At 43.4% G+C, this 17724-nt stretch overlaps 1 protein-coding gene across 3 annotated transcripts in view; it reads left to right on the top strand.

The window, feature by feature from the left end:
• LOC119966203 (cytoplasmic dynein 1 intermediate chain 1) overlaps nucleotides 1–17724 on the top strand; it is a 377588-nt gene that overhangs the window by 239037 nt on the left and 120827 nt on the right. For all 3 annotated transcript variants that reach the window (XM_038797532.1, XM_038797534.1, XM_038797533.1), the window contains exon 11: nucleotides 11583–11729. In XM_038797532.1, coding sequence (XP_038653460.1) covers nucleotides 11583–11729 — 147 coding nt within the window. The remainder of the gene's footprint in view (nucleotides 1–11582; nucleotides 11730–17724) is intronic.

Raw genomic sequence — 17724 nt, forward strand, 5'->3', positions numbered from 1 at the left:
GTTCCTGTATATCTGCTGCACTTGCACTGCGGTTGTCCTTCTTGGTGATGCTATAGAAGGAGTGTTGGTGAGTTGCTGCAGTGCATCTTGCAGATGGTACATAACTGCTGCCATTGTGTTGGTGGTGGATGGGGGTGCCAATCAAATGAGCTGCTTTGTCCTGGGTGGTGTCATGCTTCTTGACTGGAGTTGCATTCATCCAGGCAAGTGGAAAGTATTCCATCACACTCCTGACTTATGCCTTCTAGATGATGGCCAAGCTTTGGGGAGTCAGGAGGTGAGTTACTTGTCACAGAGCTACCAACCTCTTGTAGCTGCAGTATTTACATTGCTGGTCCAGTTCAGTTCCTGTTCGATGGTAAACAATGTTGATAGTGGAGAATTAAGCACATTGAATGTCAAGTAGAGATGGTGGGATTGTCTCGTTATACACCGATTATGGCTGATCCGGAGGGCACAGACTGAAGCGGACAACTGCTACAACGACACCCATATAGCGACCGGAGGCATGATCGAGCGATGCTTTGGACTCCTGAAGATGCGAGTGCCTGGACTTTTCTGGAGGGGCTATCCAGTATACTGCTGGAAGGATCTCCCACAGCATGGTAACTGCTGCGTCCTCCACAACATCGTGCAGCAGAGGGGCGACATGCTTGTCTGACCTGGAGGATGCAGGGGAGGGCAAGGATGGGCAGGACTTGAGGCACAGGAGGCCGCACAACATCTACGAAGGGGCTGGCGTACACGGGGCGCTCTAGTTGCCATCAGGTTCACCGACTAGGGAACTGACCAGGGGCACAGACATCGCATCCCACAGACATGGGCAGCATGGTAGCATAGTGGTTAGCACAATTGCTTCACAGCTCCAGGGTCCCAGGTTCGATACCCGGCTTGTGTCAATGTCTGTGCGGAGTCTGCACGCTCTCCCCGTGTGTGCATGGGTTTCCTCCGGGTGCTCCGGTTTCCTCCCACAGTCCAAAGATGTGCAGGCTAGGTGGATTGGCCATGCTAAATTGCCCTTAGTGTCCATAATTGCCCTTTGTGTCGGGTGGGTTTGCTGGGTTATGGGGATAGGTGTGGGCTTGGGTAGGGTACTCTTTCCAAGAGCCGGTGCAGACTCGGTGGGCCGAATGGTCTCCTTCTGCACTGTAAATTCTATGATCCCCATCCCCACTCCGGCTGACCTTCCCGGACCCCCCTTGCAACCCCCTCTGTGATTCCTACCTACCTCGCTGTGGGCCCTGGGTTGGCAATAACAGCGGGTCTGGCCCATGAGACGGAGGATGATGAGAACTTGCTCTGGGATGCGCTCTGGTGCTCTACATCATACGGCAACGTCTGATTCCTGCCCATGGTAGAACTTTCCACCATCCACTTGGGTGATCCCTGTACATAGTTTCTTGTTGGGCAAGGGAATCTAAGGTTATTGGGAATAGATGGGAATGTGGAATTCGAAGTACAAACAGATCAGCATGATCTTATTGAAAGGCGGAGCGGGCCTACTTGTCCTATTTCATATGTTTGTATGTTGATATGTCCCATAAGAGGCCTGTATGACACTGTCATGAATAAAAAACACAGCATTGTTCCTTTCACAATAAAGGAAATGTTCCTAATTTCCGCATAGCCGTCAGTGTATATCAGTGCTCTCTGACTCAGTTAATCACAACAAGTAGCAAAAACACAAGATGATGCACAAATTAACATAGTGGAATATTTATTTATTAGTGGAATTTAATTTCAAAAACAAATCGTGCCGACTTTGTGCTCTCAATTCTTATGTTCATGGCCATGTAGTTGTTGACAATGTAGTTGTTCGACCAGGAGGCTCTTTCATTGTTTACCTGTGCCTGCAACATTGTTAGCTGACGTTGGATTTCAACAATGAAAATTTCCCCCGACCCTGAATCATTTGTTTTCTCTGCATGCTGCCAGCACTTCAAATTTTAATTGTAAACACCTGAGGAATAATAGAATTTACAGAGCAGAAGGGGGCCATTCGTCCCATCGAATCTGCCCTTGGTAAGAGCACCCTTCTAAAGCCCACACTTCCACCCTTTCCCCATTACCCAGTAACCCATCTAACCTTTTGGATACTAAGGGGCAATTTAGCATGGCCAATCCACCTAACCTGCACAACTTTAGAACATAGAACATAGAACATAGAACAGTACAGCACAGAACAGGCCCTTCGGCCCTCAATGTTGTGCCGAGCCATGATTACCCTACTCAAACCCACGTATCCACCCTATACCCGTAACCCAACAACCCCCCCTTAACCTTACTTTTATTAGGACACTACGGGCAATTTAGCATGGCCAATCCACCTAACCCGCACATCTTTGGACTGTGGGAGGAAACCGGAGCACCCGGAGGAAACCCACGCACACAGGGGGAGGACGTGCAGACTCCACACAGACAATCGCCCGAGGCTGGTATTGAACCCGGGTCCCTGGAGCTGTGAGGCAGCAGTGCTAACCACTGTGCCATCCAAAGAAACTGTAAATAGTTCATGGTTCTAGTTACATGATAGGAATGGCACACTTGACAAAATCCTGCCTTTTGTGTCTTCCACCTTTCATTGTATTGTCAGCAAATTTGGCAACAATACTCTTTGACCCTTTACCCATGTCATCAATATAGATTGTACATAATTGAGGCTCCAGCATTGATCATTATGGCACTCCACCAGTTACTGTTTACAAACCTGAAAATTACCCATTTACCCTTACTTCCGTTAGCCAATCCTCTATCCATACTAATATATTAGTCCTAACAACCTGGGTCCTTAGCTTTTATGCAGCACCTATTGAATACTCCTACAGACTGTTTTCCTGAAGTCAGTGGGATTGCTGAGTTGTAGACAAAAAGCAGAGAGCACTTGTGCAATGAGCTTGGAACAGATTGCTTTTTCTAAGGATGACAGCACCTCCGAACCCTCGCTGCTCACTCAACCAGTGATTGATATGATGCCAGAAAGCCAGCTGAGTCAGACTGCCCTGGAAGTTGCTGTAGGCTGCAGCACTCGCTCTCACTCTCAGAACTGCCGGTTGCCTAAATTGAGATCCAGTCAAAAATTGTATAGGTACTTTAGCCCTGTTTACAGACATAAATAGGCCATTATGAGACAAATATCCGCCTCTCTGTCACTGCCAGAACTTGCCTTTTGAAAATTACATTGAACATAACTAGGAGAGTCAGTCTCAGTTTCTACATGTATTTTATTAAGTGCACACTTTCACACATGTAATGTTTTTGAAAAGTCCGTTTCTTTAAAAAAAATGTTTTCCCATAAGGATTTAAAGATATTAATTACTTCAGTGCAGGACTGCAGGAAGGGTCAATTGACCTCATCTCTGCTAAATGATTCCAACAAGTATCTCACTTGCATTCATCTGATTCCCTCGTGAGAGTTATTAATAGAAGATATTGTTTGTTTGACCTCACTTTCCGCAGTTATGTCTGTTGGCATTTACAGGAGCCTGTTTCTGGCTTCAAGGTCTTCATGTTGCCTAACTTGATGACTTGGAAATTGGGATGCTGCTGGAGTCATCAAAGCAACGTTGTTTGGAACAATTAAAAATATTTATTCACCATCAAGCACTATCAGCCAAAATTTCCTTTCTGAATATTGTCACAATCAATACCGTGAAACAGATGACTTGTAAGTAAAAAGGAATGAGGTCGAGAGCACTGTGCACAGATATTCTGTGGATGGGTCCTGGTAAAAATGGGTATGTGGCATTTGGCAATGTGGATCGATAAAATCATTAAATAATCAGGTACCACGACTTCCTTTCTTAAGTATGTATTCAATTATTAAATGTGTTTATGAAATAATTCTTTCAATTTGGAAAATTTAGATTTTCCATCTCTGCATTCTGCTCTCAATCTAAGATGAAAAGTTATCTTAAAATGCTGTTTTTCTCGGTGCCTCTCTCTTATGATATATTTGTTTAACAGTGTTTCCCAACTTCTTGGTAAGTAAGACCTGTCAATAATACAAAGCAATCCCTATTGAACGTTGATGCCAAACTGTTGGCTAAAATCTTGGCCTCAAGGATAGAAGACTGTGTTCCGGAGGTGACAGGGGAAGACCAGACGGGGTTTGTTCAGGGCAGGCGGCTAACAGCCAACGTTGGAAGGCTCCTAAATGTGATCATGATGACCTCTGAGGGGAGGGAAATGGAGGTATGGTCGCTATGGATACGGAAAAGGCCTTCGACCGGGTGGAGTGGAATTATTTGTGGAAGGTGTTGGGACGGTTCGGGTTTGGGCAGGGCTTCATTGACTGGGTTTGGTTGTTGTACCAGGCACTGGTGGCGAATGAATCGGCTGATGTCGGGCTACGCGGGCTGCACCGAGGGACAAGGCAAGAATGTCCCCTCTCCTCATTGCTGTTTGCTTTGGCCATGAAACCACTGGCAATGGCACTAGGAGCATCAAAGGACTCGAAGGGGATGCGGTGGGGGGGGGGGGGGGGGGGGGGTGTGGAACATAGATTCTCGCTATATGCAGACGACCAGCTCCTGTATATTTCCGACCCATTAGGGGATGGGGGAGATTATACGGATCTTAGATCTTAGGCAATTTGACTAGTTTTCGGGTTACAAATTGAATATGTGTAAAAGTGAGATGTTTGTGATCCATGCAAGGGGCCAGGAGAGGAGACTGGGGGAGCTGCTGTTCAGAGTGGTGGGAGGGAGTTTCCGCTATTTGGGAATCCAGGTGGCACGGGAATGGGAGCTGCTGCATAAACTAAATTTGACCCGGCTAGTAGAACAGATGAAGGAGAACTTTCGGAGATGGGACATGCTCCCGCTGTCACTGGTGGGGAGGGTACAGACCATGAAAATGACGGCCCTCCTGAGATTTTTGTTTGTTTTCCTATCTTTATCCCAAAGACCTTTTTTTAAACGGGTAAATAGGGTAATCTCTGGTTTTGTGTGTGCGGGTATAACAACACGAGTAAAGAAAGTGCTGCTGGAGCATAGTCGAGGGGAGGGTGGGCTGGGGCTGCCGAACTTTAGCAACCATTTATGGCCGGCAAACATAGCCATGATTAGGAGGTGGGGGGGGGGGGTTCGTGTGGGAGCAAGTAGAGGCAGCATTGTGTAAGGGCACAATTTTGAAGGCATTGATAACGGCACCTGTGCCGTCCTCGCCGGCATGGTACACCACAAGCCTGGTGGTAATGGTGACGCTGAAATTCTGGGGGCAGTGGAGGAAACATATGTGAGTGGAAGGAGCATCGGTGTGGGGTCCAATTTATAATAATCACCAGTTTGTCCTGGGGAGGTTGGATGATGGGTTTCGGAGGTGGCAGAGAGCAGGGATCGAGAGGATGGGAGATTTCTTTACAGATGGGAGCTTTCCCTGTTTGGAGGATTTGGAGAAGTTTGAATTCCCGGGAGAGAATGGATTTCGATATCTGAAGATACGGGATTTTGTGTGAAGGCAGGTTTTGACCTTTCCACTCCTACCGCCACGGGGGATACAGGACAGGGTAGTTTCTAGAACGGGGTGGGAGAGGGGAAGGCTTTGGATATCTACAAAGAGCTTATGGAGTGGGAGGTAACTCAGATAGATGAGCTAAAGCCCAAATGGGAAGATGAGCTGGGGTTCTGTGGGAGGAAGCGGATCTGTGGGAGGATGCTCTGAGCAGGGTCAACACATCCTGATCATGTGCTAGCCTGATACAATTCAAGGTGATTCACCGGGCACACATGACGGTGACCCGGATGAGCAAGTTTTTTGGGATAGAGTACAGGTGTGCGAGGTGTGTGGGAGGGCAGCAAACCATGTCCATATGTTTTGGGCATGTCCCAAACTTAGGAGATTCTGGCAGGGTTTAAAGATGTCATGTCCACGGTGCTAAAAACAAGGGTGGTGCCGAGTCCAGAAGGGGGGGCGATTTTTAGAGTATCCGGAAGATCTGGGAGTCCAGGGGGTGGGAGAGACTGACATCTTGGCCGTTGCCTCCTTGGTAGCCCGGAGACGGATATTGCTAGCGTGGAGGGACTCTGAAGCCCCCAAAATCAGAGATCTGGGTTAGCGACATGGTTGGGTTTCTCAGACTTGACAAAATTAAGTTTGCCTTGAGGGTCAACGCTAGAGTTCGTCCGTAGTTGGCAGCCGTTTGTCGACTTTTTTGGGGAAAACCATTGCAGAGGCAATAAAAAGGGGGGGGATTCGGTTATTTTCTGGTTAGGGTAGGTTGGATTAGCGAGGGATGGAGATGTTTTTGTGCACTATGTTTATATTTGTAGTTTATCGTTATTATAAAATTAGAAATACCTTAAAATGTTTTACAAAATAAATACAAAGCAAAATTCCTATCTGCAGCCAGAGCAGTAACTAATCCAATATTCCGTTCCAGCAAAATCTGTAACTTTACATTTTCTTCTTGTAAGTCAGTGCATCTATTGATTTGCAATGTGTATTGCCTCCCAAAAGTTATCTGCCATTTAAAATATATTAGTATTATATATTGCGTGTATAAGAAAAAGTGATATCATGCTAATTCCATCATGCTTGGGTGTTAACTTTAAACTACAGTTTGTTCATATATTTGGCATTCAATTGCATTTCTGTGGTTCTGATTGCATTCATTACATGGTTCTGCTCATTGTTGCCACCTTCTCACACCTCTGCTACAGATCCTTCACTTCCCCTTCCCCCACCATGGAGCTTGCAGACCCTCCACCAGCTTCCTATCACTGAGCTGGAAAATTGATAGTTTTTTCTTTTAAAGTACTCATTACATTTCAATGCATAATGACTGCCATTTTTAAAGCTGAGAATGCACAGCAATATGGCATGCAGGAGATGTGCAGTTTGAATCAGATATCTTGTATTTGGGAGTTTGGGGAAGGAAAAAGGGGTTTGGCTGAATTGGGAATGATTTTTCCTCATCTAGTCCAGGGAACAGTCCTGGACATGGTTGTATTGGGCGATTAAACTGAGTTTTGACTGTCAGGACAGGGGATTCTAGAATATGGCAATTTTGAACCCCAATTTCCCTTGTCTGTTGCTAGTCTGAGGAGGGAATGTATTAACATGTGATGTGTTCTTTAATGCATAGCTTAGGGTTTCTCACTACTCAGTATTTGATATCCAGGTTTGGAGAATTCCAAATCTGAAATATAAATTTATTCGCACTGCTCATTGCTTATAATTAACTAGCTTGAAAATATCACAGCAAGAATTGTAGGAGGAGTTATTGCTCCTCGATTCGGCCATTGTTTAGCCGACAATAGAGCAATTTTGCACCCTGCATCTGAAAGACACTTGACTGTGTCCACCGCCATACTGCTCTCTACTAACATGCAGGCACTTGCCATAAACAGTGTTACGATCTTAAAGGGAACCATTAATTTTCAAAAGAAATTTCAACACCCAGTTGTCATTTCACGTTTTAAACAAAAGCTTTTACGACACAAGAAATAAAGAAAGCAAATACAAACCTAAAGGATTTAAGTAAATCCTTATTACTTAAGCCCAAAAATCTCAACAGGTCAGTCAGTACCTGTTTATTTTATTTCCATGCAATAGTATTACGATACATTACAAGATCTTGAGCTTTTATTCACTTCTCCATTTGGGACCATCAAGTATGTCACAGCAGTTTAGAATTTACTTTGTCTTATCCTCAAGAAATCTTGCACACTTGAGGTGTGAGATTTCATGGGGATTGTTCCCTTAACTTTTAGCTAACTGACCCTCCGACCTTTCTTCAAAACCTCACGATTGTGGACTTCTCAACTCAAGCTTCAGCTTTACTGCATTTGTGCTGAGGGATTTAAAAATCAGAAACACCCCATGTTCCCACTAGCTTCTTTGCTCCATGTTGAGGCTTTAGAAAGACGTAGACTGCTTTCCCCCAGCATGCTCCCTTAGCTCTTGTCCAGCTCTTGGTCCCACAGTTGTTTATAGCTTCTGATTGACTCTATCTCCGCCTTCTCCAAGCCCCAATTAATTAGGTGATTGGCAAAAGAACCAAAACTGACATGAGGAACATTATTTTTATGCCACACAAAGTTAGGACTCAGTGTCTTGGGGAGACAAATTAAATCATGGCTTTCAGAAGGGGAATTAGACAAGCACCTGAAGAGAGAAAATTTGGAGAGCTGCAGGGGAACAGCACTACCTAAATTGTTCTTGCAGACAACCAGCCCCAACTTGACAGGCCAAAAGACATCCTCCTGTGCTGTAACCATTCTATGATTTGTTGCAACCTAATCAAAGTCAGGGGTTATACTGGAGGCGCTGATTGCCTGCCACTTCTGTAATGTGAATGTTACTTGCCCATTATCATCCCAAACTTGAATTTTGTTCAGATCTTGCTCCAGACGACAGATTAATTGAACGGGGAGTTGCAAAATGAAATGAACAGCAGCAAACAATTTATTTTCTGATCTAGGACTCTGATCTGTGAAACTCCAGCAGTGATGTCATGGGGATAAGGCTTCTAATGCACACAGCCATCTTCTTTTTGTCCTTTTCCATTCACTTCATTTCTCAAGAGCTCGTTGATGCCAGAGTTGGTCAAATGCTATCTTGATGTGAGGGGCAATCACTCTCACCTCCGGAATTCAGCTCTTTGTCCGTTTTGGACCAAGTGTATAATGAGTCTGAAACAGAGCGATCCTAGTGGAAACCAAACTGACTATTGGTGAGTAGGTCATTGATGAGTAAGTTTAATAGCACTGACAATGACACCTTCCATCACCACTGATCATTTAGAGTGTGATGGACTGGAAATTGGCGAGGTGAATTTATCCTGCTTTTTGTGGACAGGACAATTTTTCACATTTGTCAGCTAGGTGCCAGCGATTTAGCTTTGTTGGAACATCTTAGCCGGAGCTACGGCCAGCCCTGGAACCTACAGTTTTTGGAGTCCATAGCCTCTTCTGTAATTAGTGCACTCAGCAGTTTCTTGTTATCACTTGGAGTAAATTGTATTGGCCAAATACTGGAATTTGCACTGGTGGGGACTTTGAGATGAAGCCAAGATAGATCATCCACTCAATTCTGACTGAAGTGGTAACAGGAGTTTCAGCCTTGCCTTTTACTCTCGTGTGCTGGGCTCCACATTGTTCAAAATGGAGATGTGTTGTATCAAGCTAATAAATGGCATTCTACAATGATAAGGAGATTACTTCAGTATTAGTATTTTATCTTACTGCATAAGTTCTTTTCTAAAATGTTTAATTTAATTACCATGAAAGTTCATTAGTTAAATAAATATGAAATACAGTTTTCCATGTTTTGAAGGAATTGCTGACCCAGTAAATTAACATAATGGAATAGAAAGACTATTTTATCAGAATGTTGTGGGATTTTTGCATGAAGCAGTTGCTCAAAACACATCAGAAAGATTTAAGTCTCCAATTTTTTTTAAAACCTAGTAATAACCGCAAACCATCTGCATCCTGTCCAATCTGCCGCCCCCTGTTATTTTATCCTGGTGTGGTCCCAAGTTCCTTAAAGGATCTAACAGCTATAAAAAAAATTGTGTTGCATGTGTTGCTGTAAGTTCATATTTTCCGCAAATTTGTTCCATCAATAGGAAGTTATTGAGGAGGAATCTCTCTCTATCTCCAGAAAGTCTTGATTTGAATATTATTTGCATGTGTTTTTATAACAAAACCTCAATCAGGGAAATCATTTGTTCGGTTTTTTCGAAGATAACCTTGAAAACAAATTTGGTGCATACTATATGTGATTTGACCTTCCGTAAATAGAGGTGACGAGCATAGTAAATATATATACCAGCCAACAAAACTTGTGGAAACTGTGTGGCAGCTTTTCCAAGAAAAAGCTGGCAACTCCAAACTAGGTGCAATGGAGAAAACACCCTAAATCAAGCACACTGCTTCAAGACAACAAAATAATTTATTTTTCTTCAATGAAATTTCTGACACAAGTGTTTTAGAATCAAATTGTTTTTCTGTGATGTCTAAACCCACTAACTTCAAGTGTGACATGTGAAAAGTGGAAGTGGAACATGAATATCTCATGACTTAAGCTACATATAATACCCAATATTCTATCTGTTCCATTAGAGGGGAGCAAATATAATACTAAAAAATGCAATTTTTGCAGTGGTGAGTTAGGTGTTTCTGAAGGCAATTGTGAAGTTTTAAAATGCAAAATTATTTTCAGAAAGGGCCTTTACCCAAGGAAATTGTTGAAAGTTATTGATGTTTGCAGATTTTCCCATTGTACTGTTCACTGGACCCTATTATGGATTATAGTTGATGAACTATTTAATGAGGGCAGTAGCTCAGAGAAGCATGTGATATACTGCTAAGGTGGAACTTGTTCCCCTTCAAAATCTCAAAGTAAAGTTGGTAATAACTAAACAATGTCTGAGGTCCCAGTGTAGAAAACAGATCAGAAAATATTTGCAAGTTTCAGGTCAGACTTCTCATCAAGTGACTGGCTTTCTTTCTCTTAGTTTTGAAAAATCAAGATACAATATTGTTTTAATTTCTTTTGGCCTATATTAATGTTTTACTATATTTTTATGGCAATGAAATACGACAGTTTTGAGAGACAATACATGACTTCAGAGAATCCCATTTGGGGTGACATTCAGTTTTGGGGATCTCAAGTTAAGAGTTGAATAATTGGGTGTATTTTCAATGACTTGTGGTTTAATTATTTTGTGCAATGCATAAACATTAAAACTGACAAATGGTATGTCTTATGTTTTGACAGCAATATTGAGAAGTTGTGATTGTATTTGTGGATGGGGTGCAGCTGAAATAGATAAAGCTCTTCAAGATAATTATTCAGACTGATGAAAAGGGAAGGTGGTGTACCACAAATATCAGTGCCGGGGCCACTTTTGTTCTTCATTTCTCTGAACTATTTTGGGTTGAGATTCAGCGTATCGTTTCAAAATCTTTGGATCATACCAGATTGAGGGGTGCAGTTAGTCGTGATGAAACTTGTGAAAATTGCCAGTGCAGATAAATAAAGTAAACAAAAGACTGAAGTTCATTTCTAGAGTAATAGAATTGAAAGACATACTAAACTTGAATCAAATCTTGGTTAGACCACATGAAGAGTACTGTGACCAGTTTGGTATGAATGTTCTTAAAAGAAGACAAAAGCACTGAGGAGATGCAAAAAAGATATACAAGATGGAACATGTTGAGGCTCTTTTCTGGAAAAGGCGACCTCAAAAGTCTTTACATATAAGAATGTGTTGGTTAGGCTAAACAAAGGTAAGATGTTTCCACTTGCAGGATAGATTAGAACTCGGGGCCGTAAGCAAAGATAGTCACTAACCAATCCAATAGGGAATTCAGGAGGAATTTATTTACGTAGGACAGGCTCGAAGGGTCGAATGGCCTCCTCCTGCTCCTCTTTTTTATATTTCTTTGTAAGGCCAGAAGACATCGTGAAGCTGAAAGAGTTCACTTTGTATGTTAAAATAATCTCTTTAGTTTTATGTCAATGATCCTGCTAGGATTTGTTAATATTGAGTATTTATGCTGAGTAATTATAGTTTGATTAAAAGAATTTAATTCTAACTAATTGTTTTTCAATATATTGGTTTTATGCTACAGTCTCCTGTAATGTCCGTCTGCTTTGCCCGATTCCACCCGAACTTAGTAGTTGGTGGTACATACTCCGGACAAATCGTTCTTTGGGATAACCGCAGCCACCGGCGAACTCCAGTACAACGAACACCTCTTTCTGCTGCTGCTCACACTGTGAGTAAAATATTCTTACACCTGAATGTATTATTAAATCAAGAACAGAGGATGCTGGAAAAAAACTCAGTGGGTCTGGCAGAGAACGCAAGGAGAGAACGCAAAATTAATGTTCCGAGTCCTTTTGGCTTTTTATCAGACTTATTGTATAACTTTTTTTAACTTCCCCAATTGCAGTTCATTTACCAAATAATTAAGCATTTATTTTTTAGAATAACAGAAATTTCAGCACCATCTGACCTAACTAGTCTCTGTCGATATTTATCTTCTTTATGAGCAGTAGGTCTGATCTCAAGTACTTGCTCTGCCTGCTGAATGGAGAGTTAAGTACTCTGTAATAATCAGTTCATTCAGCTTCACATTAAGATTACATTTCAAAATTAGTATAAAGTGCAGGACTTTGTCTGATAACTATCCAGTGCTTAAGAGTTAAAATGTGCTGGCAGCTTTTGATTTTGGAAGCTGGAGTGATATAATCAGATAATAAATTATGAGCAGTGCTTTTCATAATTCATAGATTCATACCGCACAGAGGACGTCATTGCGCCTGTGATGGTCTGTGAAAGTGCTTTTCAATTAATCCCTCTTCCCTGCTGTTTCACCATAGCCTTGCAAATTTTTCCTTTCCATTTATCCAATTCCATTTTGAAAGTTACAGTTGAATCAGCCTCCGTCACTTTCTTCAAGCTTCCAGAACATCATAACTCTACCAGCTATATATTTTAACTTTGTCACCTCTGATTCTTTTACTAGTTACCTTAAATTTATATCCTCTAGTTACCAACCCTTCTGGCACTGGAAACAATTTTTCTTTATTTACTCTATCAAAACATTTCAATAATAACAATCTTTAGTAGTGTCACAAGTAGGCTTACATTAACATTGCAATGAAGTTACTGTGAAAATCCCCTTGTCGCCACACTCTGGTGCCTGTTCGGATACTGAGGGAGAATTCAGAATGTCCAATTCACCTAACAAGCACATCATTCAGGACTTGTAGGAAGAAACCGGAACGCCTGGAGGAAACACACACATAATGATATGCATAAGCTATTTTGTATATAATGATAGAAACTACTTCTGACCAGTAGGTGGCAGTGTAAGTATACCATGTGATCCTGTACCTCTTGAGTTTGGAGTTAGTCGCGTTAGTGGATAGTCGCACTTGCAGTAGCTCTAGAATACTTTATCAGTATTAGTAGTTTGTAATATATTTATTATAGTTATCATTACCACGCATTTGTGTCACAATAAAATACTTTAACTAGTCAGGAACTAGATGTTCTTCTGCGCACCATTCACATCGGTCAGGGCACAAGATGATAACATCACGCACATATGAGGAAAAAGTGCAGACTCCATACAGTTGCCCAAGCCGGGAATCGAACCTGGGTCCCTGGCGCTGTGAAGCAAACCACTGTGCCACCAATATTTTAATACCTCTATTAAATCTCCCTTCTGTGCCCAAAGAAGAACAATCAACGATTATCTGCTTTCTCCACATAACGGAAGCCTTGAATTTCATGATATCTTTTAGTAAATCTTCTCTGCAGACTGTCCAAGACTTTGGCATTCTTCCTAGTGCTAACAAGTGTCCGATGATGGTTTGGTATGACTTCTTTGCTATTATATTCTATGCTCCTAATAATACAATCAGGGATCCCATATAGCTTCTTAACAATAACCTTTATGTATAACCCTATAACTAAAGGCACTTCACAGAAGCATTATAAGGCGAGCAATGTAGCTCAGTGCGCACAGGGGTGATAGGTGAACGGACTTGGTGTGAGCTAAGACATGAGAAGCAGGGTTCTTGGATGGCCTCAAGTGAAATGAAAATGAAAATCGCTTATTGTCACGAGTAGGCTTCAAATGAAGTTACTGTGAAAAGCCCCTAGTCGCCACATTCCGGCGCCTGTTCGGGGAGGCTGTTATGGGAATTGAACCGTGCTGCTGGCTTGCCTTGGTCTGCTTTCAAAGCCAGCGATTTAGCCCTGTGAGCTAAACAGCCCCTTTTACATAGGGTAGAATGTGGAAGACCAGCCAAGTGCACATTGAAATATTGAAGTCTAGAGGTACAAAATGCATGAATGAGAGTTTCAGTAGCAGATGAGCTGAGATAGATGATGTCTGATGATATTACGGAGGCGGGAATTGCCGATTTTCATGACGGTGTGAATTTGTGGTTGAAAATTAATTTTCAAGTCAAATATGACACCAAGGTTGCAAACAGACTGGTTTAGTCTGTCTCTTCCATGGGGGATGGCTGGAGTTACTATTGGAAAATGATGTTTGGAGGAGAGATCGAAAACAATAGTTTGTGTTCCTATTACTACATTGGAGGAAATTTGTCCTTGTCAACACTAGATGCTGAATAAACAGTCTGATAATTTTGCAACAGTGAAAGAGTTGAGAGGAGTAGGGGTGAGGTAGAGTGGCTGCCATCAGTGTACACGTAAAAACAAATGCTCTCCTTTAGGATGATGTCATCAAGTATGACATGTAGATGAGAAATGGGAGGGAGTCAAGGATAGAGCTTTGCAGAATACCAGACATAATGGCCGGGATTCTCCGACCCCGCGCCGGGTTGGAGAATCTCGGGGGGACGCAACCCATTGAAAGTGGCCCACCCAGTGATTTTCTGGGTCCCGTTGGGCTGAGTGGCCGCTGAGTCCCGCCGGCGTAGGTTACTCCAGTTCCAATCAGCGGGACCTGGAAGGTGTGTCAGCGGGATCTGGAAGGTGTGTCAGCAGGAGCCGTCTTGGAGGGGGGGGCGGGAGGATCTGACCCCAGAGAGGGACTTCACGGTGGCCTGGCCCGCGATCGGCAGGCGGGCTGGTTCCGTGCGGGCCTATGTTCTTCCGCGTCGGGCCCCTTGGGGCTCCATCATATTCACCGGGGGCCGGCGCAGAGATGGGAACTTGCGCACATGCGCGGAATCACACGGCCGTAGTGCGCATGCGCGAACTTGCGCCAGCTGGAGCTGCGGGGACCACTCCGGCGCCAACCTAGCCCCCTTGGAAGAGGAGCATTCCTCATTATCGGGGACCGTTGACGCAGGAGTGGTTGCCGCCGCTTTTCACGCCAACGTTGGAACTTGGCCGCGGGATTGGAGAATCCCGGCCCGTAGCCTGCAGCAGGAAGACAAGCCATTGAAAGTGATTCTCTGGGCTCAGTTCAGCGGTTCCGCTGTGGATTGGGCACAAAGGGTGAATTGCACGAGAACTCCAAATTCGGCTCCTCACTGTGCCGATCCCGAATCAACCAGTGTGATCTGGGTCTCCCCCTCGCTGGCGAGAACCAGATCTGCATATTAAAATGACCATACCCGGGATTCACCCGGTGCCCGGGACTCCTGTGCGACTGCACCAGGATGCCGATTAGTACTGGTTCACACAAATGTGAATCAGGCATAACCGCGCCGCGGGGGTCATGCAGGCCATTGAGGACCCCGGGCGGTCTGGATCAACCTGGGGCACCCTGGAATTCTCCCTGCTACTCGGGCACCTTGGCATTGTCACCTGGGTGGCACTACCAGGATGCCCAGGTGCCAGGTTGGCACTCGGGGGTTGGGCCCGATCCAGGGGGGGGGGCAGCTTTGTCAATTTTAGGGGGATTCCCAGGGGCATCGACAAGGTTGGGGGGGGTGAAGGGGGAGTCAATAAAGCTGGGGGGCTTTGAAAGGGGGGGGGGAATTGGGGCTGCCGATCAGTGAACAACCATTCCCAAGCTCTCTACGGCCTCGGCAGGGAGAAACTCCCCGAGAACGAACAAAAAGACAAAATGTCGTTAGATAGCTGGGTGATTCTCAGTGCTGCAGCTACCGAGAAACACCCCAACAAACAAGCACGAAGGAGGACTTAGTTTGAATCGCGCCCTCTGGCTACGACGAATGAGATAAGAATAGAATTAGGTGAGAGCAGTCCCACCCGGATGGATGACAGTGGCGAGACATTGGAGAGAGATGTTCCAGTCAACCATGTCAAATGAATGGATTTGGGAGGCAACAACACATTTAAGAACTTTGGCGGTTTAAGGGAGATGGGGATCAAAATTTGTATTTTTGAGGAGGAGGATGATGATGGCAAATTTAAAGAAGAGAGGGACAGATAAATTTAAAGAAGAGAGGGAGAATGTTTGATGGAGAGAACTATTAACAATGTCAGCTAACGTGGGGACCAGGTTGGATAGTAAGCAGTTTAGTGGGAATAGCGTTGAGGGAGCGGAAAGACATGAGGTTAGAAAGAGCATGAGGGGAAATGGAAAATAAATTAGAAACGTTTTCAGGGCAAGGGCAGAGGAAATTTCAGAGGAAGTTTGTCCTGCCAGGCTTGTGAAAGGAAGGGAAGTGGCAGAGGCAGCTAATCAGATAGCCGTGATCTTAGTGACAAGTAGGTCCAGGAGCTACTCGCTCTTTTTGTTGAAGGCATGGTTGGAGGAGACCGAGGAGAGGGTTTTTGGAAGATGATTTGCGGGAGATAAAAGAAGCGAGGGTTATCTTTAGTTTTCAGGATGGTGCTTTATGTGGTTCCGCCAGATCTGGCAGTGAATAGCTAAGACAGTTTTCCATTATATTATTTCAAATTTGCATCCCTTAAATTTAAGGAAGCAGAAGTGAGGACTCACTGGGGAAAATGGTCAGGGAGAGAGAGTTCAAAGGGTTTACTGGGGGTGAGGGTAATAAGGGACAAGAGGCTGCCTTTGAGCAAGACAGTAGCTGCATCAATGTCATGGCGAATGAAGGACCAAAGGTTAGATAGTTGCGTCTTGCTCTCTGCGTCTCGCTCCCTCCTCCCTATTGTTTGAAAGCAGAAGCTTCTCGACCCTGAAAGAAGAAGCTGTCTCTCCCCCTGTTGAATGCTGGCTGCCTGCTATTTCTGAGTCTCCAGTGAAAACTATTACAAGCTGAAAGAAAGGATAACATCCACTTGAAAGCCCAGACTGAAGAAGAAACTAAGTGGAAGGCGTCTATCTGAAACAAAGACTCTTATCCTTTTACTTTCATCATTATTTTACACCGCTCTTTCCCCTTTGCAATTGTTTGTGTGTGTGTGTGTATATATATATATATATATATACACACACACACACACACACACACACAGAGTGTGGGGCGGTTAAAACGAGGCGGGGGGGGGGGGGGGGGGGGATGTTAGAGATTAGATAGTTAACCAGTTGTATTTTTTGCCTATTTATAGTTACAGTTAATAAATAAAAAGTTAATTATGTTTAAATTTGCAAACCAGGTGACTGAACAAATTACCTCGGGTATTTTAAAAATAAACGTTTATTTTAACTGTGTTGAGACTCTGGGTCAGGTGGAGCTGGTATTGACTGCGTATTGACCCAAGGTGTCGTAACAATGTCTATTGGTGGTGCCTTAACAGCCCGGTTTAGTGTTTTCTAGCTCCCCTGCTTTTCCTGGAAAAAACCTCCAGTGCTCCGGTTCCAATTCTCTTTTTTAAATTGCCCTGAATTTTGAAATTTGGTTGAAAATATTTAAAGTATTCTTAAAAAAAAACAATGTATGATTCTAAAATTAGAGTTTAATTATCTGCCCTTGTTTGTTAGTTCAATCTTCTAAATCTGGTTGGCCTGAAGACTACTCTAGTCTTGACTCCCTGAATGCAATACCATGGAAGATCAACTATAAATAAAAACATTAAAATATTATGTAAAATAATCACAACACCCATTACTTTAAAATAAGGGATGAATTATGATTCTGCATTCTGGTCCAATTATGGTCCACCTTTTAACCCCATTTCACTTGAACACTATCCTTGATCTTGACTCCTGTGTACTACACCATGGAAAATCAACTAGTTGGCATATATATATATGAAAATTGTTGGAACCATAACTAATTGTACAGAACATGATGTGACTGCATGCATTATATTCATGTATGAAATACAAGAAATGACATCACTAAGAGTTCTTGCCATGATCATTTCAAATATCATGATTGATTACAGCACTATTATCAAAATTA

This window comes from Scyliorhinus canicula, chromosome 5, assembly GCF_902713615.1.
Source record: "Scyliorhinus canicula chromosome 5, sScyCan1.1, whole genome shotgun sequence".
NCBI lineage: Eukaryota > Metazoa > Chordata > Chondrichthyes > Carcharhiniformes > Scyliorhinidae > Scyliorhinus > Scyliorhinus canicula.